The following is a 25,013-nucleotide window of genomic DNA, read 5'->3' as shown; positions in this document are numbered from 1 at the left end:
GAATCTTGAATTAATGTAAACCATTATTTTTCTTAATCTTTGGAAATTTAAAATCTGTACATGTCTGATTGTCAAAATTTTTCTTTTGCTACTGTAAATTAAAAGATGGTATAGTCCAGTATTTCTCAAGATTAGTCACATTCAACTTCCACTTCTTTTAATGACCAGAATTAAATCCAAGAGATTTCTACTAATCTCTCAAAGATGAAGCTATCAGACACAGAAGTCAAAATTTTATCAGTTATTCTGTTTTTAACTTAATGAGTTTTCTACAAACTTGTGATAATTCATATGTATCAGTACTACCATATTTCTTCTCATTTTGTGGTTCCTTTGAAAATATATTGTCCAGACTCTTTCACTTGGCAAGACAATTAGAAAAATAGCATATTGAGGTAAGAAGAAAGGACATTCAGCAGGCAGCAACAAGTTTCTCAGCTTTTGATCCACTCTCAACTGCTCCTCCAATTCCAAAACCTTCCTCCTCGATAACCATGAAAGAACAGACCATCTTCTCTGCCAAGGACTTCTTGGCTGTTAGCATAGCCGCTGCTATCTCCAAGATTGTGGTGGCCCCAATGGAAAGAGTCAAGCTACTATTGCAGGTGCAGCACTCAAGTAAACAAATTGCTGCAGATAAGCAGTACAAAGATATAATGGATTATATCGTTCTAGTTCCAAAGGAACAGGGGGTGCTTTCCTTCTGGCAGGTTAACTTAGCAAATGTCATCAAATAATTTCCCACCCAGGCTCTTAACTTTGCCTTTAAGCATAAGTATAAGTAGGTAGTTTGGGGAATAAAACAAGCACACACAATCTGGAGGTATTTTACTGGCAAATTTGCTTCTGGAGGCACTTCTCTCTGCTTTGTCTACTCCCTGGATTTTGCATAGAGCTTAACAGCCAGTGCTGGTAAATCTGGCACTGAGAGAATTCAAGAACTGGGCAACAGTCTGGTGGAATTCGTGGTTTATATCAAATTGCAATGTTTCAATGCAGGATATCATTATCTATAGAGCAACCTACTTTGAGATCTATGATGCAGCAAAAGGACTGCTTCCAGATCGGAAGAACACTCATATTGTGATAGGTTGGATAATTGTCCGAATGTGAGTGCTAGGCAGGTGTGCTTTCCTGTCCTTTTGATAAAGTAAGGCAGTCTGAGCACAAAGAAGCTGATATCATGTATACTGGGACAATTGACTGATGAAGGAAGATGGCTAAAGATGAAGATAGCAAAGATTTCTTGAGGGGTACCTGGTCCAGTGGCCTTAGAGGAATGGCTAGAGCTTTTATGCTTGACTTGTATGATAAATTGAAGAAAGTAATCTCGGTACATCCTAACTAAAAGAACTAGTGAATGTAGATCATGTAGAATACTTAACCATACTTAGTATTTTGAACCACAAACCTTCAAAAAATTCCTATAGTTTTTTTTGTTTGTTTTTGTTTTTGTTTTGTTTTGTTTTTTAATGTAGACCAGATCATGTCTGTAGGGGAGTCAGGAAAAGCTCTTAGAAAATGGGACTCATTTATTCACATAGTGGAACTGATAATGATTCAGTATATTGATTCTGTTGGTTTGGGGGAAAATAAGTTACTGTGGGTCCAAGGAAGCAGAAGGACTTAAACCATATATTTTATGTGATTTTATAAGACCACAGATTTATGTTTAGTTATTTGTTTTAAAAAAATCATATCTCCCTATATGTTCTGGTTGATTTTCTGGAGGTCTCTGGACCAGCCTTTGTTTCAGCAGATTAATCACACAAGAATAGCCCGGTGTTAAAGTCCAAATTCTTTATTGTCTCCTTGCCTGGGGCCAGGGCTTGGTTTCAGTGGAGGAAATGCAGGAAGGCAGGCCAGCCACCACAATGGTGTGAGATGGAGAGAATCTCTCTTCTTGGCTCCGAGAGCTTGAGCTCCCATCTCCAGTCCTGTCTTCTCCAAGCCTGACCCTGGCTGAATTTATCCCAGCTTATATGCTCTATTATAATTAGATCATTTACAGTATACTGAGTATAAACCAATCATTATATTACTAGGGAACCATTATTTGTTGTAAGATTAATTCAATCATACTGAACTTAGAGAACTTTTAATCACAATGCTAAACTAGATAACCATTGTCTTATCAATTCCACTGAGTTAATACCTTGTAAGAATCCTTGTTTCACTTACAGAGTTTTGGCCCACAATATCTCCCAATTGTACTTAAGCACTTATATGCACTATTTTGTACAGCTGAGTATTTGGTAGTTATGATTATCTGTTTTGGGCATTCTGCTGTAAAATAATAAATACACAAAAGACTTTTTTAAAAAAGAAGAAAAAGAAAGGACATTTGAATTAAAATCAGAAGACCAATATTTAAGTCCTGATACTGTTATTTAATAGCTGTATAACTATAGACAAATGACATTCTATCTCTCATAATTTCCCCATTGTAAAAAGATAATGTATAGTAATGCTTGCAATGTTTTCTCCATACAATTATTGTGAGGAAGACCCTTTAAAAGTTGTAAAGTGTTACATGTAATACAGTGGAAGGAACTCTGGAAACTAAAGACAGGTTCAGATCCCACTCAGTATCCTCTTCTTCATCATGTCCATATGCTTCCTTTAGCCAACGTATTAAAAAGATTTTTACCTTCCTTGGTCTGCTCAAAATCTTTGGATTCTTTCCTTGGTTGGGCACCTTTCTCATTCCTGTCTTTTGTAGAAATCCTTTCCTAATAAATCAGAATATAGAGAAGCATTGCTCAAGCCTTTCACCTCCTCAGGAAGTTGAGTCCTCATTTATTGTACTTAGTTCATGAGTGACTCAGGCAAGAAGACAAATAGCACAAATCATGCAAGTCATTGGATTTCAAGTGCAACTCTTGGCTTATCCTAGAAACTCTAGGCAAAATATAATGTCAGGCCATCTGTTTGACACTGAGCCTCCAAGTCAGAAGCCAACTTGTTTATATCTTTCAGGACCCCTGTAATCCTCTGCTAATATGCCCAGGTATAAACAATTAGCAGTCATTCAGCTAGAAAGAAAGGGAACCTCCTTAAGCAGAGAGACTCTTGACCATAATTCCTTTAAACCTTGAAAATCCTTTTACTAAAGAAGAGGATAGTCAAGAAAGGCTTATCAGAAAATATGAGATTTGAACAGGACTTTGAAATATTACTAAAAATTAAATAAACACTTAAAAGGACAATCACAATCTTTTTTTAATGGCTATCCCATACCACTATTCTAATTATAAATACTAGAAACTTATCTGCTATAATGATAACAATAATTACATTTAAATAAAATGGTGCACTATTTGACATTTAAACATAAAACTTAAATAAAGTTTGCAGATTATGTCCATGAATTCCATAAAAGGTCTACTCAACATTCTGGTCCATTTCTTTAATTCTCATAATAGAAATTCTATTCTGATGAGAATACAGGAAGGAAGAAGCATTTATTAAGCACCTACTATGTACCAGGAACTGTGCTACTCACTTTCAAATATTATCTTTTTTGATCCTCACTACAACAGTGGGGAGGTAGGTGCTAATATTATCTCCATTTTACAGATACACTGGAGCAGATAGAGACAAAATGATTTGTCCACTAGAAAATGTTTGAGATTGGATTCAAACTTAGGTTTTCCTGACTCTAGACCAGTTTTCTACCAGCTATACTACTTACCTGTCTTGATGATGATCAAAGGTTGTGCTAGAAGAGTATTCTCCACAGAGAAAGCTTTTTCAATATGGACCCACTGACAGACTGTGTTTTCTGAGGACAGATTAGGTGATTATAGAGAGGCTAATTCCCAGCAGGCAGCCAGTTGGCAATGACCTATTGTACTCTGGTCTCATGATAGAAGGGCAGCTAAATGAGATAGGGATAGAAACTAAACTTGATTTCTATCATAAACTTAAGCTTTGGAGCTCTATGTATTTACTGAGTACTTCCTCTCTATTAAGAGGAGAGAAAACATTTTCTAGCATTTGGGGAAGAAACAATGATTAGGAAAGAAGTAAACTGAAAATAGCAAAAGAACACATCAAACAAAAGGAACATAAGCAAATTACGCTAATGGACATTTGTAGAAAGGTTGATGTTCCCCTAAGAGACTGCAGTGTTTTCATTTCTAGACAATTTTCTTTATCTTTAAAATATATGTATTACATATTAATTTTAGAAAAAATTCAATTCTTGAGAGTTTAGCATTTAGTCATGTTTTAATTATATTAGATAATTAATAGTTTTATTTTTCTCTATGTAGCCACTAGTGAGAAATAGTTAACTTCAAATATATGAGTGTGATAAATTCAATTTGAAATAGACCAGAAACAGGAGTTCCAAAGCTTAGGCTTTATTGCCCAATAAAGTCCCCCTTTCAGCTCTTTAGGATAGGATATAGTCCTCTTTGCATAATATTTCCCTGCTACTCAACAGATAAATGGATTACATGTGTTCAGCATATTCAACAATACCTCAAAAAGTCATTTTTATCAATTGTGTAATTTTACCTCAAGGAGTAATGCCGTATGTCACATAGCATTTAAGTAAGCAAGATTGTCACTTTTCCTAAATTGTTTTCTGAAAATCCTATTATGTTTTGCATTCCACTCATATTACCCTTTTCTACATTATGCATGCCTTACAACTCTCAGGTTATATGGTTCCCACTCTGATTCAGGAATATAGAAAATAAGTGACTTTATCCCCTGATAAAATTTGTTCTACTATCACAAAATGTGTTCCATAATATTCAAGTATATATTCACCTTCAGTTGTCCTCATTCAACCAAAGGATAGTTCTAAAACAGAAGCTTTTAAAAGAACAATTATCTTTTTTTTTCCCTTTTGCTTATATGCCAGCTCAGTCAGATGCTAAGTCTGGTCAATTCTACTTTTTTAGTATTCATTCATCTCCCTCTTTCCATTTCTACTTCATTTGCTCTGGTCCACCCTTGTCTATTATAGAATTGTCCTAACTGGACTTTCTACCCAGAGTCTCTCTCCAAAGTTTTAAGTGTGCACAATGATCTCCTGAGTCTTCTCCCACTTAAATCAGTTCATAAAGATCTTGCTTTGTGTTTTTTTTTCTTTTCTGAAACTACCTTCTCATTTTTTTATATTACAATAATATTCTATCACAATCATATGCTATAACTTGTTCAGCCATGGATGATCATCCTCTAAATTTCCAGTTCTTTGCTACCAAAAAAAAAAAAAAAAAAAAAAAGACCTGCTATAAATACTTTTTATAAATATAGGTTCTTTTCCTTCTATTTATTTGGAGTTTGGAACTAGTAGTGGTATTTCTGAATCAAAGAAAATGCAAAATTTTATAGCTTTTTGGGCATAGTTCCAAATTGCTCTTCAGAATGGCTGGATCAATTCACAATTCCACTAGTAATTTGTTCTCATCTCTTCTAGCATTTGTCATTTCTGAGAGGTATGAGGTAGTACTTCAGAATTGTTTTAATTTGCCTTTCTCTAATCAATAGTGATTTAGAGCACTATTTTCAAATGACTATAGTTAGATTTAATTTCTAATTCTGAAAACTGCCTGTTTATGTCTTTTGACCATTTATTAATTGGTGAATGATTCTTATTTTTATAAATATGACTCAATTCCTACAAATTTGAGAAATGAGGTCTTTATCAGAAAAACTTTCTGTAAGTATTTTTATATTACTTCATTATCTTTGGTACCTTTTAGCAAAATGTAATTTCCCTAATTATCTCTTTTAATTTGATCTATTTTTGCTTTTGCTTTGTCTAAGATTATGAATACTTTTTTTTTTTTTTTTTACTTCAGCTAAAAGAGATTTCTATTTCAAGTATTTCTTGAAAACAACATATTTTTGGATTCTGGTTTCTAATTCATTCTGCTATCCACTTCCAATTCGTAGGTGATTTCATCCCATTTATATTCCTAGTAATGATTGCTATGTATTTCCCTCCATCTTATTTTTTTATACTTCTCTTTGTTTTTATCCTGCCCCTGCTCAAAAGCCTGTTTTGCTTCTAATCACAACTCCCTTATTATGTTGTTTCCTTCGTCATTTTCCCCCTTTCTAATTTTCATGCCCTCCCTCTCCCTTTCCCCGCTTCCATTTCCCTATTTGGTAAGAGGTTTTTGTGCCCAAATGAATGTGTGTGTGTTTGTACTCTTCCAGTGGGGATATACAGGAAGGCTAGCACCTCTGATTGAGGGCTTGACAAGCTTTTTTCAGGACAGCTCATCCATCTTTGGTTTCCAACTTATTCAACCAACTCTCACCTATGTCTTCAAGAAGGTGTAGTATGCACACAAGCTGCACACTGGAAAATTACTTTGGCAGACAGCCAAACTAGGTTGAGGGGACTTGACAGACTTCAAATCTGTTCGTGACTTAGGGAAATGTGTACCCCAAACTTGTGAAGACTTCTCCTGGTAGAATGGACAGAGGAAAATTATTTATTCCAGCTGCCATGAAGGCAGCAGAAGTAGACATTGTGGAGTACTTAGCACTTGCTCAATCGTTCAAGTCTCCTAAGTCATCTACAGCATTCTGGGCTATCATCTGTCATCTTGACATTTATCTTGCCCTTGAACTTCAATGAGTTAGGAGAAAGTGATTCTTTCTCACTCAATTATAGTAATTCTGCCTCACTCAACTACAGTAATTCACATGCAAGTCAAGACATCACCTCATGATGTCATTGATATTTTTTGAAAATGAAAAATAGGGGCCACTAGATAGAGCAGTAGATAGAGCTTCAGCTCTGAAGACAGGAGGACCTAAGTTCAAATGTGCCCTCAGATACTTAACACTTCCTAGCTGTGTGATCCAGGGCAAGTCACTTAACTCCAATTGCCTCAGCCAAAATAATAATAATAATAATTCTTTGAATCAATTCTGATGAAAATGAGATTCAAGCATTGCTCACACACTCTTCCATTTTCCCTCTACAATAAATGCTCTTTTGTATGCACCTCTTTTATGTGAGAAAATTTCCCCCCATTATTTCTCTCCCTCTCCCTTTCTCCCAATGCATCCCTCTTTCTCATCTCTTCATTTTTCAAAGGGAAAGGGAAAGATCACCCCAATATAATTGAATCACGTCTGTATAGACATTTTCTAACTGTCTAATAATGATAAGTTCTCAGGAGTTATCAGTATCATCTTCCCATATAGGAATATAAACAGTTTAACCTTATTGAATCCCTTATGATTATTTATATATATTTACCTTTCTATAGTTCTCTTGAGTCTTCTATTCAAATGTCAGTTTTTCTGTTCAGTTCTGCTCTTTTCATCAGAAATTCTTGGAAGTCCTCTATTTCCTTAAATAGCCATTTCCTCCTGGAAGGATAATACTATTCTGCTGTGTAGAATATGTTTTGGTTGTAATCTTAGTTCCTTGCCTTTCAGAATATCATATTCCAAGTCCTTTGTTCCTTTAACATGGAAGCTGCTAAATCTTGAGTGATTCTTGATTATGGTGCCATGATATTTGAAGTGTTTCTTTCGACTGCTTGAAGTATTTTCTCTTTGACCTGGGATTGACCTGACCTCTGCAATTTGTCTGTGATGTTCCTAGAAGTTTTTATTTTGTGATCTTTTTTAGGGAGTGATTGGAGGATTCTTTCAATTTCTGTTTTACTCTCTGAATGTAAGATGTTAGGGCACATGATTTATACTTTCTTTAACTATGAAGTGTAGGCTGTTGTTTGGGGTTTTTTTAATCATAGTTTTCAGATAGTCTGACAATTCTTAAATTATGTCACTTTGATCTATTTTTGAGAGTAGTTGTTTTTCCAAAGAAGTAATTTAATTCTCTTCATTTTTTCTTATTCTTTTGACTTTATTGTATCTTAATGTTTCATGTAGTCATTAGCTTCACTTGCTTATTCTAATTTTTAAGTAATTTTTTTTCTTTAGTGAGGTTTCGCACCCGTTTTTTCTCTCTAGACAATTCTGTCGTTTAAGGAATTCTTTTCTTCAGTGAATTTTTATGCTTCTTTAACCATTAATCCAATTATGGTTTTTAAGTTGTTCTTCAGTATTTTTGTGTTTCTTTTACCAACCCATTAATTCTCTTTGTAAATTCTCATATCATCCCCACTGATTTTTTTTTCTCTACCACTTTTATCTCTTTCTTGAACTCTTCTAGGAATTTTCTCTCTCTCTCTCTCTCTCTTTTTTTTTTTAAACTTTTTAAAAAAATGTATTTATTTTATTCCAAAAGAAATAATTCCAGGAATTCCAACTCTTCTCTGAATTCTTATTGAGCCTAGATTTAATTAAGCATTTTTCTTTTAGACTTTGTTTGTAGCTATTTTTACTTTGTTTTTCCCTTCTGCATTTATGCCATACTATCTTTTTATGGTCAAGTTCTTTTGTGTTTGTTGTCATTATTTGCTCATTTTCTCAGCCTATTTCTTCACTTTGAACTTTGTTAGAATTCTTACAAGGTGCTAAGTCAGTGGAATTGATAGAGATGATGGTTGTTTAGCAGGGTGCTTAACAATTCTCTAGATGTACTTAGTACTTACTACAATTCCACAAGATTCATACCTTTAAGAGAGCACATATAAGCTAGGAGCCTCAACCAGGATTGAGTTCAGGAGATTCACAAGTCAGAAAACACAAGCCCACACTCAGAGGTAGAGTCAGATTCATTCCATTTTTCACCTTTATGCTGGCTGGAGGCTGAAGCTGGCAGAGGCAAAAGATTAGCAGCAGGAGCTCTTGGAAACTAGGAGAGAAATAGGCCTCTAAGAAAGCTAACTGGGCCCAAGGAAAGAGACAATAAAGGATTTGGATTTAACTCCTGGCAACATTTGAGGTGATTATTACTTTGAACTGAAACTAAAGCTGCCTCCAGATGCCTCCCAAGAAACCTGCTCCCAGAGAACAATATATTTTAGAGAAGAACATTACATTTTGGTGCCCAATGTGGGGCTGAGAACCTTCATTTGTGCCCAAAAATTAGGGTGAGTACAACAAGGAAATTTCGTTAAAGGGCTAAAATAGTATTTCATAAAATGGGACAGATGTTTAGTTTTCTAAACAACCTTCTGTTTCTCTTCAATGAAAATGTGTCGAAAGCTTGATCAGGCTGATAAAAAAAATCATGGTTTAATTGTCACTTGGGAGCAGATCACTGAAATTTTAGAAACTGTAGCATACACATCTCCTTGGTTCTCTAATGAAAAAGAATTGAATCGAGACAAGTGGAAATTAGTAGGAGAGCAACTAGGTGAATACTACAATTCCAATCCAAACTCAATTTCCAAAAATACACTTTAAATGTACAATGTAATACAAGTGGCTTTAAGAAATTATATTAGTGTTAGAATAAGAAAAAAGAAGAAAGAGGAGGAGGTGGTGCCAAATAAACTAAGTGAAAAGAATGAAGAATCAGCTAAGAATGGAGGTAAGTACAATTCTGAGTGTGACACTTGACAGCAGGAGCATTTCCCATCCTCTGACCTACCTCTCTCAATTAACCCTTCATGGGTGGAGGGAAAAAGAGGAGGGGGAGAGTCAGTGACACAAACAGAAATACCTATTAAGCAGCCTATGACAAGATTACAAAAGATACTGGTTAAGGCAAAAAATGAAGGAGAGGATGTATCTGATTTAATACATGCATACCCTGTAATTGAAGAGCTTGACTTTTCAGGTCAAAAAAGGAGAAGATACACTCCTTTTGATTTGGAAAAAATTAAGGATTTGAAACAAGGTTGCACTCTTTATGAGGCTACATCATCTTATGTTAAGATGTTACTAGATAATTTGTCTTATGATATCCTAACCTCAGTGACTGGAAATCCATAGCAAGGACATGTTATTGTGGCTTTTGAAATATCATGAATTATGTAGGATTCAAGCCCAAAGAATTAGGCAAACAGGAGTTAATATACAAATCATTTTTAACCAACTAGTAGGTGAAGGTCAATATGCAGAGAATTCAGCACAGATTAATTATCCCATAACAGTTTATGAGAAAATTGCTACTGCTGCAATAAAAGATTGGGGTTCTCTCCCAGAGAAAGATGGAGGTAAAGCCTTCACAAAAATAAAGCAAGGTCCCAATGAACCCTTTGCAGATTTCGTGGGACATTTGCAAACAGCTGTCACAAGAACCATTGAAGAAAATGCAGCTACAAAAATTATAATAAGACAACTGGCTAAGGAAAATGCTGATGAGGTTTGCAGAAGAATTATATGGGGACTACATAAAGATGCTCCTTTAGAGATCATAAGATGCAGTGCCATAGTGGGCACAAATGCTTACTATACCAAGACTATGATGAACATGAGAAGACAGGGTCCTCTTGGCAAGGGACTTCTAGAGAAATTCATCAATATTTTCAGTGTGGAAAAATAGGACATCTGAGAGCCCAATGTAGACAAAAAGAGAAAGTGAGAAAAATCCTATGTCCAAAATGCCAGAAGGGCTTCCACTGGGCCTCAGAATGTAGATTGACCCAGAGAAATGAGAAGTCGGGCCCAGTTCCAAGATACCATACAAAAGACAGATGGGGCATGATGGCAGCTGAGGTTACATTTTAGAAGTTCAGGACTCTGATGTGAAATATCAGCCGAAAAGCAATCACATGGGATTGGGATTTGGGAGAAAGGGATTACAAATGGAGAGAATACAGGCTTTTTTAAACCAAGAGGGCAGTGTCCAGTGTAAACAGCTTCAACATAATTGCCAGATGATGTGGAGAGATCCAGAAAGTGGTAAATAGAAAGGATTAGATAGGTTAACTGCCTGGGAGAGAGGGTTTGCTTGTATTCCTACAGATGGAGGTGGCAATGAGCACCTGGAGAGAGACAAAAAAGGAGAAAAACCTCAAAACAAAGGAGAAGATGTAAGAAACATCTGACACTGAAAGAGCATGGCTGATAATGAGACTATGGCAGGACTTGAAAATCAGCAGGAATCATTGGATTCCCTAACACAAGATAAGACTATTGCAAGACTTCAAAACTTGCAGGAATTATTGGATTCCTGGTACATAAACTAATGGGCAATAGATTCCTTTTGGACTACTTCTAGGACTTATGGACATGTATAAATCCTCATGTTGATTCATGTTATTTGTTGCATCACTACAAGCCTATGTTACTATGTGCTTATGTAATTTGTGTAATTATGTGTAATACCTCCCATATTGATGGATTTATGTATACCTGTTTTAAGAGTGAGCCCCTTCAGAAACTCGCTAATCTGCTTTGATTTCCCATTTCCTTTAGTGTTTTCATCTCCTTTCCTGAGACTTCAGGGAAAGCATGATCATCTCCTTTTATGATGCTTTTACTTTTTTTTTGAGCAGTCAGGGAAAGCATGATCATCTTTTTGGGGGGTTCTGAGAAGTGAGGAAAGTCATGATGACTTATGTTTAAAATCAAAAGAAAGCGGGAGAACTTTATATTAAATTTGGGGTTTGCTCACCTAATGATGAGGAGGCATTTTTTCAAACTTTAGCCTCTTTTGTGCTGTTACTTACAGAGCTAATCCTGGGGACTGCAGTTCCTCCAGACTTCAAAGGTGGTATTATCTGGGGATAGATGTGGTCTCTGCTCTCCTTGTCTGTACTTTTTGTTCTTAAGTGAAATTTGCTATTATTTTATACTTTTCTAAAAAATGATGATGTAATACTGCTGAAACTATTGAAAAGAAGATATGAGTTTTATGTATTCATCTTATGTGGCTTTGCCTGTGGTCCCAAAAGACATGTAAGACTTGTGATATGGTGACAACATAATGTAATGCATGTGAAATAGAGAGGAAAAAAATCATTCTATCATCCACATGTTTTCAAATTAATTTTTAGAATGTTTGCATTGAGTAGATAGGGCCCCACTACTATAAATTCCACTTAGATGCTATTCATAGTTTTTCATCAGTGCTTTTGTCAGCAAACTGCAGGTGGTCTCAAACTCATGATATTCTCCTAAGCTCTTGATTTCTGCCTGTCTTAGAAAAGAGATACATATCAATTGAAGGACTTACTGAGCATCTATCATGCATAGCATGCTGATAGATGTTTATGGGACAGAAAAAATCTGCCAGGAATGGAAAAGAAAGAAATAGGAGTTGTAATGGGCTATTCATTTGTATTAATAATAATAATAACAACATATGGTATTGTTCAGTTTAAAAATAGTGTGGAGAGATAACAAAAGAGAAATGTAAGAAAATAAGTAAGCTGTGAGATCATATATAGTAAAGGTGAAAGAAAAAAACAAGGTGATAATTGACAGGCTCACAAATTCTAATGGAATAGTTTGTATTGTATAGAAAAAGATACAGAGCTGAGAGAAAGCTCAGATAACTTTTAAACCAAACTTCTTGTGATACCCATAAAGAAACTGAGGTTCAGAGACAATTGTTTTTTCAAAGTCATATAATTAGAAACTAGAAAAGGAGAGAATTAAGTTAGACAAGATTGTCTGACTCCAAATCTACTACTCTGAAAGATCTTATTTCCAGTAAGTTAGAAAATCCAACTTACATTTGACAGCCTTTTAAGTTACTCTCAACCTTACCAAATCATGTTGACTTGATCTACTAATAACCCCCAAACTCTTATTCCTATAAAGGTCCATAGAAGAGAATAATCAAAATCTTTGCAAAATACATAGCACTTTAAGGTTTATATAGTACTCTAAATGTTATTTCACTTAACCATCAAAACAACCCCATGAAGTGCTATTATTTTAATACTCATTTTGCAGATGAGGAAATTGAGGCTCAGAGAGCTTATGTAACTTGCTTTGGCTCACTCTCAGCTAAGTCAGTGTTTCAGTTCAGTTCTTTCTAATTCCAGATTCATCACCTAGTTGCCTTATAAAATGAAATATTTAAACTTATTAATAATTAAGCTGGTACCTTAACCAGCTCAAATTTAGGAAGTAATCTGTTTTCTAAGCCGGCAGGTATTTTATTTGAAACTAAATATTTTCTCTGCCTGTATGTTTTAAGGTTGCTATAGGTGGCTAAGTATATTTAAACATCAGTGTCCATTCACTCTTTGAAAATCTATCAGTAAGCATTTTTTTTTTATTATTTTTAAATAACTTTTTATTGACAGAACCCATGCCAGGGTAATTTTTTACAGCATTATCTCTTGCATTCACTTCTGTTCCGATTTTTCCCCTCCTTCCTTCCCCCCCCTCCCCGAAATGGGAAGCAGTCCTATACATGTTAAATAGGTTACAGTATATCCTAGATACAATGTATGTGTGCAGAACCGAACAGTTTTCTTGTTGCACAGGGAGAATTGGATTCAGAAGGTATAAATAACCCGGGAAGAAAAACAAAAATGCAAGCAGTTTATATACATTTCCCAGTGTTCTTTCTCTGGGTGTAGCTGCTTCTGTCCATCTTTGATCAATTAAGGCTCTCTTTATCGAAGAGATCCACTTCCATCAGAATACATCCTCAAACAGTATCGTTGTTGAGGTATATAATGATCTCCTGGTTCTGCTCATTTCATTTAGCATCAGTTCATGTAAATCTCTCCAAGCTTCTCTGTATTCATCCTGTTGGTCATTTCTTACAGAACAATAATATTCCATAACATTCATATACTTCAATTTACCCATCTATTCTCCAATTGATGGGCATCCATTCAATTTCCAGTTTCTAGCCATTACAAACAGGGCTGCCACAAATATTTTGGCACATACAGGTCCCTTTCCCTTCTTTAGTATCTCTTTGGGGTATAAATCCAGTAGAAACTCAGTAAGCATTTATTAAGTGCTTGCTGTATTTCAGGTGATATGGTTAGTTCCACACACATACACAAAACACCTATATTCTGGAAGAAACAAAGAACTGGATTTTTCCTACATTCTGACTTGGACAACATTCTGATATCTATAGTTGTCTCCTTTTGTTTTGACTGGCTGCAAAAATGACTAGCTCTCTTTTTAAAATTTAGAAGAGTCATTCTTGATTGTTTTTTTTAGTTAGCTATTAGTTAGCTACCTTATAATTGCATATATATATATGCAATTATATACTTATATACTTATTATATACTTATATAACTTATTCATACCTTCTAAAGAAACAAATGAGTGTAACTATTTCTCTACACTTTCTGTGAATTGGTCACTCACAGTTATGCTAGAAGTTTCTGACTGTTTTGCTATAAATAGCAAAGTAAGTAGCCATTCAGCTCTGAAAAAGACAATGCCTAAAGTGGATATCTCCCCAACCCGGACATTAGATTGATTCTTTATGTGTGCATAAAGGAACAACAGGAAACATCCATAGATTAACATAATTAGAATTATCTTAAATGCATACATTTAATAAGATCTCTCTGTAACCAAAGTCCCATTTGAGTGTTTTTGAAGGTCATGAAAGTACTTGTGAATATTTGCTTGAATAATTTTATTTTGAATTGACTCTTTCATATTGAAAAATCACTTACCTTTTTCCTAGACAGAAAACTGAGGTGCAGAGATAGTACTCTTTCTACTGTACCAGACTTGTATGTCTTCTCATATTTCTCTGAATTCTTTATATCCATCACTTCTGACAAAGCAGTCATAGTCCACTGCAGTCATGTATCACAATTTGCTTAGCTATTGCCCAATCAAGGAGCACAAAATTTGTTTCCAGTTCTCTGCCACGTCTAAAAGTGCTTCACTTAATATTAAGAAATGTATGTGTATGTGTATATATACATATACATACCTATGAACAATTTTAAATGCCATGCTGTAGTAAGACTCTTTAAAGTTTATCATTAATTATTTAAATATTCTTTCATTTAAAGTTTCCATCAGGAATATATTTAGAGCCATAATACTTTCACCCTGCTAATAAAAGAATGTATTAAAGAGACAACGTGGTTAACTGGATATAACACAGACCTTGGAATCAGGTTCTGCCTCTGATACTTATTGCCATCATAACCAAGAACTTTGAGTGCAATCTTTGAGTGCAACAGATAACTTAAGATTATGTGATAGTTACATATCCATTCTATTTCAATGACAACAATGCAATCAAAATAAAATTAAGCAAAATTTCTTAAGGAAATTTTAAGAGACATCTTAAATTTATTGGTAGGTATTAAACAGCTTTTTTCATAAACATTCATAAGTTTATTGATGACTATCAAATAAAGAATAATATATTCACTTGATTACATTAATGAAAGTGCTAACCTTTTATATACTTAAGATATTGATTTATATTGCATACTCAAGTTATTCTCTCATTGTGAAATTTTAACATCAGATTTTATTATTTCAAAATTTTCAGAGTAAATATCATTACAAGTTCCATGTTTTCCTGAAAGTTTTATGATTTACAAACAACTTCTGAAAAGAATTGTCAAAAATGTCTATTTTGGAAATATAGCAATTTGACAGACAAATTATTTAAATTAGACCTATTTTTCTAATGTTGAATTTGACACTTCTTTTTTCCATTTTCTTTTTCTTTTGCGGTTTCATCTAAAAATATTTATTAGGTAGGAACTATTAGCATGAAACAAATGTTACATCACTATAATAATGTAAGTTCTCCCCCTAAGAAATATTTCTAATCTAGTATACACTTCATATCCCAGGAACATTTATTTTTAGAACTATAATGTGAATCCCCCAAAAAATATCCTTTATGGAATGAAATTTAACTTTTCTACTTAAGTCTATCTTAATGCCCCATGGGGACAAGGAAGGAACCCTAGGTTTTAAGTTTTTGTCAGTGAAATACAAATTCTAGAGGGCCCTACAAAGCCAGAAAGATTTCAATTGTTTCATCTAGCACAGCTAAATTCAAAAAGGGACAGTAACATACGGGCCTCAAGGTAACACATTTTTCAACTCCAGTAACTTTTGAAGTTTATTAATAAAGGTGTAGAAGGATGGGGCTTGGATTGGCACAAGGAAGTCATGAAAATCTGTCATTTTTTATTCTTATTTAGCCTGGTTCACTTCTCTTTTTTTTTTCTTTTTTGTATTTTTATAATAATAATATTTGAGGCAAGGCAACATTTGATTTATAGGATTAGAAAATAGGGAGGGAAAGAATGAGAAATGCAGAAATGAACTGAATATCATTTGACCAAATAAAAAGAAAATAAAGGAAAGAGGATGTTGATAGAATAAAATCAGTACCAGTCTTTTCAGAAATACTCTAGAATGTTGTTTACCCTCTCTGTAATCTTTAGTCTCTCATCTTTTAATGCTAAGATATAGAAAACTTAATTACTCTCTACTTAATACACCGTTCTGGTAGACGCTTTTAACTATGTCCCTAAAACGTTAAAAAGAATGTATTGCCCTGTGACCCAGAAATACCATCACTAAGAGAACAAGATACATGTGGAAAACAACAATATAAATGAAAAAATCATTAAAATTAAATTGAAGTTGTAATAATAGGAAAATCAGTGAAGATCCTGGAATAGAAAAAACAAAACATACCTTCTCCTTCATGACTTCTAAAATAGATGATTAAATACATTGTCAGAAAGATTTTCTGGAGTAGATGTTTTTATTTGATTGTTTTTCTATGTATTGAAGAAGAATTCAATCTAGATATAGGGATGAGATGACTGTGACATGAAGACAAAATACATTCAAAATTGAATTTTTAACAAAGAAGTAGTAGAAAGCTCAGAGATATTTAGGTCAAATATAATTATAATTTAATTGAAGTGTGAGTCACACAGGCAACTATCCTGTAAAGGTCAATTGAATATGAAATAAGAAATTTCTACACATGCAGGGCTTCTGAATTAGATTGTGCAATTAAAATGAAGTAATTTTTTTAAGAGAAAAAAGATTAAACAACTAGTAAAGTCTGGGATTGTATCATTATTTATTCCAATCACTCATCTCCTCTAAGATAAAGCATTCAGTTTCCATTTGCCCTATTTCTCCATTCTCACTGCCCATTCCTCATATTTTTAAACATTTGCTTGGTTTTATAAGGGAATTTTGAAATCTTTTTAAAAGTATGTCATATGAAAATTGAAGTTATTTTTCTTGTTCCAACAATCTTATTTTTAGGCAAATATATTTTGATAGCAGCAGATCCATTTTATTTTAATCAGCTTTGAAATATCAATAACCATTTGGCTCTAGTTGCAGAACTTTTGAAGTTGGGTTTAGAAAGGGACACAAAGATAATCAGTATTGAAAGATACATATACTTTACTGTGCATGTTTAGCAGAGATAAGATCCTAAGAAAAAAGGAAGAGCAAAAGAAGGGGAGGGAGGGAAGAAGAAAGGGATAAAAAAAAAATTTATTAATTGCTTACTATTTATAAGACAATGTGCTAATTATTTTACAACTAATCTTTCTTTTGTTCCTCCCAGCAATCCTGGGAGGCAAGTGCTATAACTATCCCTATTTAACAGCAGGGGAAACTGAGGCAGTTAAATGATTTGCCTGGAATCACAGCTAGTATATGAGGCTGAATTCTAATTGAAGTCCTGATTCTAGGCCCAGTAATCTCTCCACTGTACCACCAGCTGCTGCTAAAGCCAGAACTCACCCTTCTGTTTCTTCTCTTTGATCCACTCATCTTTTGTCTCTTGCACCCTCTCACATTTTTCCTGCTTCTTAAAGAAGTTTTCATTCTTTAACCAATCTTAAAACATCAAATAAAAAACATTTTTCCTCCTCCATCCACTGAACATCCTAGCTCCTTCAATGTTATTGAATGATACTCAATTCAATTGATTGTTTTTTAGGGGCTGGAGAAAGAAAGACAAGAACAATACATTTCACTCTTTTAAAAAAGCTAACTGCCTAATAGAATAATGGCATGTGCCAAGAAAAATGTGATAATAAGTAAAATATGGTTCGATCAAAGGAATTCCAAGCAAAATATGATGAGCAGTTTGAGGGATATATAAGTTCTTTTCAAAAAGGAATTCTGGGGATGGGGCAGCTAGGTGGCTCAGTGGATAGAGCACCTAGCCCTGAAGTCAGGAAGACCTGTGTTTAAATCTGGTCTCAGACACCTAAAACTTCCTAGTTGTGTAACCCTGGGCAAGTCACTTAACCCCAATTGCCTGGGGGGATGAGGGAGGAAGGAATTCTGGGAAAGTTATATGGGGGGAAAAGACACTAAACTGAAAAAAGAAGTGTCCTTACTAGGTGGAAATTGCATTTTTGTAAAGATATTCTAGATCTGTGTAGATATAAATCAATGGAATGGAAGAAGAGATGATAAAAGTTACCTGTCACCCAGGTACGTGTCCTCCCCAACTAGACTGTCAATGTCTCCAAACTGCCTTGCTTCCTTGCCGCTGTCTGGGTTAGGAGTGCGCCCAGAGGGGCAGTGGAGAGAGCACCAGCCCAGGAGCCAGGTGGAGCAGGGTTCAGATCTGGATAGGGAAAGCAATCCAATTTGTATGGGAGAATAGATAGAGCAGGTAAGGTAAAGAATTTTGAAGGTAATTCTAAGGAATTTATAATTTATTTGATATATTTTAGGTAATAACTAAAGTTTTTTGCGTAGAAGAGTAATTATGCAAGTATATTAGGATTTCTTAGATACAAATTTAGAAGCTGAATTGAAAACAAAATGAACAAGAGGCAAAAAGACCTATTAGAAAGTTAGTACAATAACAGAAAAATTATTACAGTGGAAATGTTTTAAAGGGACTGAATTCAAGAAATATTGTAGAGGTAGAATTATTGAATGGGGAATAAGTTAATAATAAAAAATAATAAATAAGTTAATAATAAATAAAATAAGTTAAAGATAGCTCCAAGGTTTGGATCCTTACAAGGAATATGGTATTCAGTTTATGGAGCTAGATACTTGAAAGGAAAACCTTAGAATGTGATATGCAATTATTACAGAGGGAGAACTTGAAGGGAAGTTTACGTTTAGAAGAGATTATAATCATTCAGTTTTAGTGCTGTTAAATTTGAGTTGCCAGACCACTGTTGAGATAAAAATATAGAAGGGAGAATCAGTTGGAGTTGTGAGAGTGAGAAAGATAGAATTTGAAAACAATTTGTCTATGTTGTTGAAGCCAAAGTAAGACATTAACTTCATATTTCTTGATGTTGCATGATTATATTTTAGGAGCCTGAGAAATACTGTACTAAAAATTAAAATCATTTTAAATGTTCCTTAATATTAGAGTCATTAATAATGTAAAAATTATAATGAAAGAATTGGAGACAAAGCTGCTGGGACAAGTTATTTAATCTCTGTGGGCCTCAAAGTGCTTCATGCACAAAACAGATAGATTTGGATTAGATACCCTCCTAGTAATTTCCAGCTTGAGATCTATGACCATCTGAGTTCATAAATCTTGATTCTGCCACTCACTAGTTATAAGTAGGTCATTTAATTTATTTGACCTCTAGTTTTCTTATTTACCAAAAAAAAAAAAAAAAAAAAAAAAAGGGTGGGGGGGGAAGAATACTACTTCCTCACAGGTTTTTTTTGTAAGGAAAACACTTTTTAAACTCTAAAGTGCTACAGTGTATACATGTGAATTATTGATTTTAAGAAGGGTTATAAAACAGAATATGCATAAATTAATAATTAATATAAATTAATATATTTCTTCTAAATACTGTGTTTCAGAAATGGAAAATATTGTCAATTTCATTTGGTAAGAACCATGATTATCATATAATGAGATACAGTAATACTGGTATATTTATATATCTATATGTGATATCAGTAAATGTCTATGAAATAATGAAAATTATTTCATAGACATTTTAATTAGTCTTCATAACTAGCAATTATGAAAATGGGGTTTTTCATCTTGATTTCATTTTGTCAGAATCTAGACAAGTATAGGTATCCAATTTAATTGTTTTATTTAAATTTTATTAGTTTCCTCTTTGGTTAAAAAAATATTTTTTTTTTTTCTCTTCAAAATAGAAGCATCTTTCTCCTGGAACTTGATTAACCCCTTTTCAATATAAAATTCCAATCTCAAAGAGAGATTTGACTGATAAGCTTTGGGGTGTTTTTTTCTCTCAATTATACATAAAAACAATTTTAACATTTGGTGGTTTTTTTTTTTTATTTCAAGTTTCAAATTCTTTCCTCTCCTCCTCACTCCTTGAGACTGCAAGCAATTTGATTCACATTTTACATGTATAGCCTTGCAAATATATTCTATATTAGCCATATTAAAGAAGAAAACACAGGCCAAAAATAAAAATAAAGAAAGACTTTTTTTAAGTGTGTTTTGATCTGCATTAAGACTCCATCAGTTCTTTCTCTGGAGGAGGATAGCATTTTTCATTTGGAACTGTCTTGTATCATTGTATTGCTGAGAATAGCTAAGTCATTCACAGTTGGTCATCACTGTTACTATGTACAATATTCTCCTGTTTCCATTCATTTTGTCAATTCATGTAATCTTTCCAGGTTTTTCTGAAAGCATCCTGTTCATCATTCCTTATAGCATTATAATATTCCATCACAATTATATAACACAACTTGTTCATTCATTTACTAATCCATGGATAACCCCTCAATTTTCCAATACTTTGGACCACAAAGAGAACTGCTATAAATATTTTGTACATATATGTCTAATTCCATTTTCTTTGATCTATAAGATACAGACCTAGAAGTGACATTGCTGAATTAGAAGGTATGAACAATTTAATAAGCCTTTGGGCATAGTTTCAAATTGTTCTCCAACATTGTTAGATCCATATACAACTGTACCAACACTGCATTAATGTCCCATTGTTTACACATCCCCTCCAACATATGTCATTATGCTTTTTAAAAATCTATTAGCCAGTCTGCTAAGTATGAAGTAGTACTCTCTTGAAATATGAATATTCGTCCCTTCCTCTCCCCTCTTCACCTTCATTCCTTTAATTCATTTAATAAATAATTATTGAGGACTTGCTCTGTGCAGTGGAAAACATAGCAATATATAAGGCACAGTCCCTACACTCGAGAAATTTAAAATTCAACTTCTTTACAGCTTTTTCCTTTGTATTAAACGAAAAATAAAATCAAGAATCAATATATTCCAAAGAAATATACGCTGTTTATGCATATATTTTTGTAACTATTATGGTACAAGTAAAATCACAACTGTTTATCAACTGCAACATGAGAGAATTTGATTAAATCTCTAAAGCCTTTCCAAGATTAATTTCTATAGCTCAATAAATATTAAGAAAATTATTGAATTCTAATGTTAGAAATTGTTTTTATAAAAATGTTTTAAAATTTTTCATTCCCTTAATCTGGATTAAAGGTTAAATGTATTTTTGATAGAAATAAAACTCTCAATTCCATGTTAGTAACTTTAAGTACATTCCCATGCAATTTCAATTGCTTCCTATATCATCAAGCAATGAAGGCACAAATGCAGCAATCTAGTTTATATTTCCTTCTCAGGCACTATTTTCCAAGATAAGCAAAGAGACAGATAAAGTAGGTAAACTATCTTTTTTCCTATTAAACTAGCTGTGGGATCTAAACTCATTAGGTCTACTGGTTTGTTTTTACATTATTCCCCCATTTCCTTTTGCATTCCTGCATGTGGAGTGGCCTTATTTTCATGTTTTGTTAAATATAAGACCTAGAGCAAATTGGATAAGCTATAATAAATGGAATATGAGAGTAGAAACAGTAGGTTACATAGAAAATAACTCTGCAAATGGACTTCCTTATGTGCCTTTGGGATTAGGTAAAATTGGGGAGATTCTCTCTCTCTTGCATTTTCAGCAGACAGAATTCTATTCAGTATCATGTACCTAATCAGTTCTTCCAACTCTGGTTGCTTTCTATGATAAAACATAGATAACTAAATTACAAACTCTCTTTCCACTTGTCAGATTTTGACAGCCCTATTTCTAGGGCCCACAGAGATATTCTAAACTGAATTCCTTTTTTATCTTTTAATGAAAGTTAAGGGGCACAGTCTTAAGGGAGAAACTTGTACCTGCTTGCACTATCTTGTATTTCTGACAAGTTTATTAACAACACTAAGAGTAGAAACAGTTTTAAAGCAAGAAAACCAGTGGTTATAAAAAGTGCTATTTTTAATTTGTATTTTGTAGGAGTCCTTTGGAATCTTTCTTCATGTGATGCACTTAAAATGCCAATTATCCAGGATGCCCTTGCAGTGTTGACCAATGCAGTCATCATCCCTCACTCTGGATGGGAAAATTCACCACTCCAGGATGATCGGAAAATACAGCTCCATTCTTCACAGGTGCTGCGTAATGCCACTGGGTGCCTAAGGTGAGTGGTGAATGCAAAAGCTATGTTGTGAGATTCTCTCCATTCAACAAAATTCAACTGGTATTTCATTCCTTCTGAACAACAGGGAAATTGGATTTTTCATTATGGCACTGGTTTATAATTTCACTGAAAAGTACAGAAATTTTGCCTTCTCCAGACTTGTTTTCTCCCTGAATTGCCAGGTTCCTGATGACCACTAGCCTGTATCTAATTGGATGTATTTATTTATTATTAAGTAACTGATTCGTTCTCCAGTTGAACAAATAATGTCAATATGTTCTTATGATCTGAAAATCCTAGCAGGAGCACATTGAAGCCAGTTGTCTGAGTATTGTTAAATTTTCAGTGTAGGTATTTATAGGGCAGAGATAAGCAAATGTTACAAATCAGAACTCAATTTTGTAGATTGTTTATACCTAGAATATGAAAGGGAAAATATTAATGATGCTGAATAAATTTAAAAGTATGTCATAAATGTTTTGAGAACTGGTTATTAAACATTTAACAAACACATTCTTGTCTAGAATTCCTTTAATCAGTTAGAGAACAATATTTATTGTGACTAAGTGCTTAGACTTGGATATACAAAGACAAAAGTGAAAGTCTTGATCTTGATGAATTTGCATTCTAGTTAGAGGGATACAGAAGTTTTGGTGATGGTGATGGTGTTTGAGCTGAAGGAAACCAGGGATTGATTCTAAGAGATAGAAATGAAGAAGGGTACATTACCAGATTAGGAGACAGTTCCACAACAAAAGCAGACAAAAGAGTGACTTGTATGGCTAAGAAGGCTAAGAAGACTTTGTTCAAAGAGAGTAATGGTTATAACCTGGAAGGGATTCAAATAAAAGAATGTTAACCCAGTGTTTTTATTAAAGACTTTTGCTAAGTCATCACAAAGCAACATGGGCAATTTAAAAAGAAAATTACTTAAAGGTATATTAAGGTGAAATGTCATAATGACCAACTAACTAGATAACACAAATGCCTTAATGATTTTCTTTAATGGATAATGTGACTTCTATGTAGTTGACTATATTTATTATAAACAATTTTATTTTCTAGGTGAAAATAAAAAAGAATGTATTTATACAGTATACTTGAGATTTAGATATTTCTTGGCTCCTAAATCTCATGGTTTATGGCAGTTCAGTATTCCTTGAATCCAAATTAGAGATGATTTAGACAAGCATGTTGGAATGAAAAGACTCATTGATAAGTAGTGTTTTTATTTGCTTATTGTGTTGAAGATTTTTTTCCTAGTTGGCATCAGTTTTGTTCCAACTGTATGCAGTTTATAATGATTGATATTTATTGAATTATGTTCAGAAAGACAATATCTCAGAATGCTATACGACCTTCTTTGACAGTCTGTTCTTTACACAGCAAGATATTGGACTTTTTTTTTAGTCATTAGAAAATAAAACTCCAAGGGATTATACAGCTTCTATTATTTCAGGGATTTCAATGCAGTTTTCTACTTTAAAATCTTGCAAGCTGGGGCAGCTAAGTGGTTAGAACACTGGTCCTGGAGTCAGGAGGATCTGAGTTCAAATCAAAACTGACACTAGCTACATAACCCTAGGAAAATCTGATTCCTCCAAATAAGCATGCGCACACACACACACACACACACACACACACACACACTGTAGGTGGTATTATTATGCTGAAAGCAACAGACTCAATATAAAGTATAATTTAAAAGTAGGTTTTTTATATACCATGATTTACCATATTAATATTTTAAACAAAAAGTTTTTTTTTAATTGCTTAAGATTGATGGGATGTCAATTTGCAAATATCGCTAAATAATAGCAGGTGCAATTCGCCTTATTTTGTTAAAAGAAATAAAAGCACCACAACTTCATTCTGAATAATTACACCTAGATGGAGAAAACAATACTCTTCAATGTGCTAAATATATACTCAACCTCTAAACTTATGTATGTGTTTAGAAACAGCATATTTGAACATAGAGTCTGGACACATTCACAGGAACAAATGGACCACTGTGGATAATTATATTTTCCAAGACAAAGAATGAGAAAAAGTCATTCTCCATTTATGTTCTAGGACAGGATTGGAATGTTAAACCTATATCATTATTGCACTTTGTACATAGCACTTCTTCAAGTGATAAACAATTTCTTTTATGTGGATAGTCCCACCAAAGGTAAAGTTCAAAATTTGCATATTTAAAAAACATACATGACTTAGCAGTCTTCATGAAATGCTGTGATCAAAATATAATTATTATGTGGAGTTTTGCTTCTAGTGAACATCCTTCATCATGCTGATCTTCTCATGGACAGTTTCCTGCTCAATTCATACTTTCTGTCTTTTCGTATTAATGAAAGTCAATTATCTACTTCAGATATTTGCTTTTAATTTTGAGTGTTATCAAAACTATTAAAGAAATTTTATTTTATATGTAGGCAATTGGTTCCATGAAAAACACAGATGATCTCAATTAAATAACAGACACAAAGGCATAAATAAATGGGTATAATAGTGTCATTTTTTTGAGGAACCCTTTTTATCTTTCTTCCTTGCTATCCCACTTTATGGTCAAGGATCAAGAGTCACAAAGGAAGTTACTGTGTCTTTTACTTTATGGGGAGTTGCATCCACTGACAAAATTTTCAACTGCTGATATTATCTATAGGAATATTCCAGAAATAGGAGTAAGTCCAAGGTTAACTGATATTAATGAGGACTCTAAACCAAATCTACATCCCTATATACATGTATATATGAATATATACACA

General features: G+C 33.7%; 1 protein-coding gene and 1 pseudogene across 4 annotated transcripts in view; both read left to right on the top strand.

Moving 5' to 3' along the window:
* Positions 1-25,013, top strand: part of CTNND2 (catenin delta 2) — a 1,133,181-nt gene that overhangs the window by 890,807 nt on the left and 217,361 nt on the right. For all 4 annotated transcript variants that reach the window (XM_051969857.1, XM_051969856.1, XM_051969854.1 and 1 more), the window contains one exon: positions 22,059-22,242. In XM_051969857.1, the coding sequence (XP_051825817.1) occupies positions 22,059-22,242 (184 nt within the window). The remainder of the gene's footprint in view (positions 1-22,058; positions 22,243-25,013) is intronic.
* Positions 495-1,354, top strand: LOC127543635 (ADP/ATP translocase 3-like; annotated as a pseudogene).

The sequence above is a fragment of the Antechinus flavipes genome, chromosome 1 (assembly GCF_016432865.1).
Source record: "Antechinus flavipes isolate AdamAnt ecotype Samford, QLD, Australia chromosome 1, AdamAnt_v2, whole genome shotgun sequence".
In the NCBI taxonomy this organism is placed as follows: domain Eukaryota; kingdom Metazoa; phylum Chordata; class Mammalia; order Dasyuromorphia; family Dasyuridae; genus Antechinus; species Antechinus flavipes.
The sequence above is the reverse complement of the archived record's forward strand: the minus strand, read 5'-3'. Positions and strand labels throughout refer to the sequence as shown.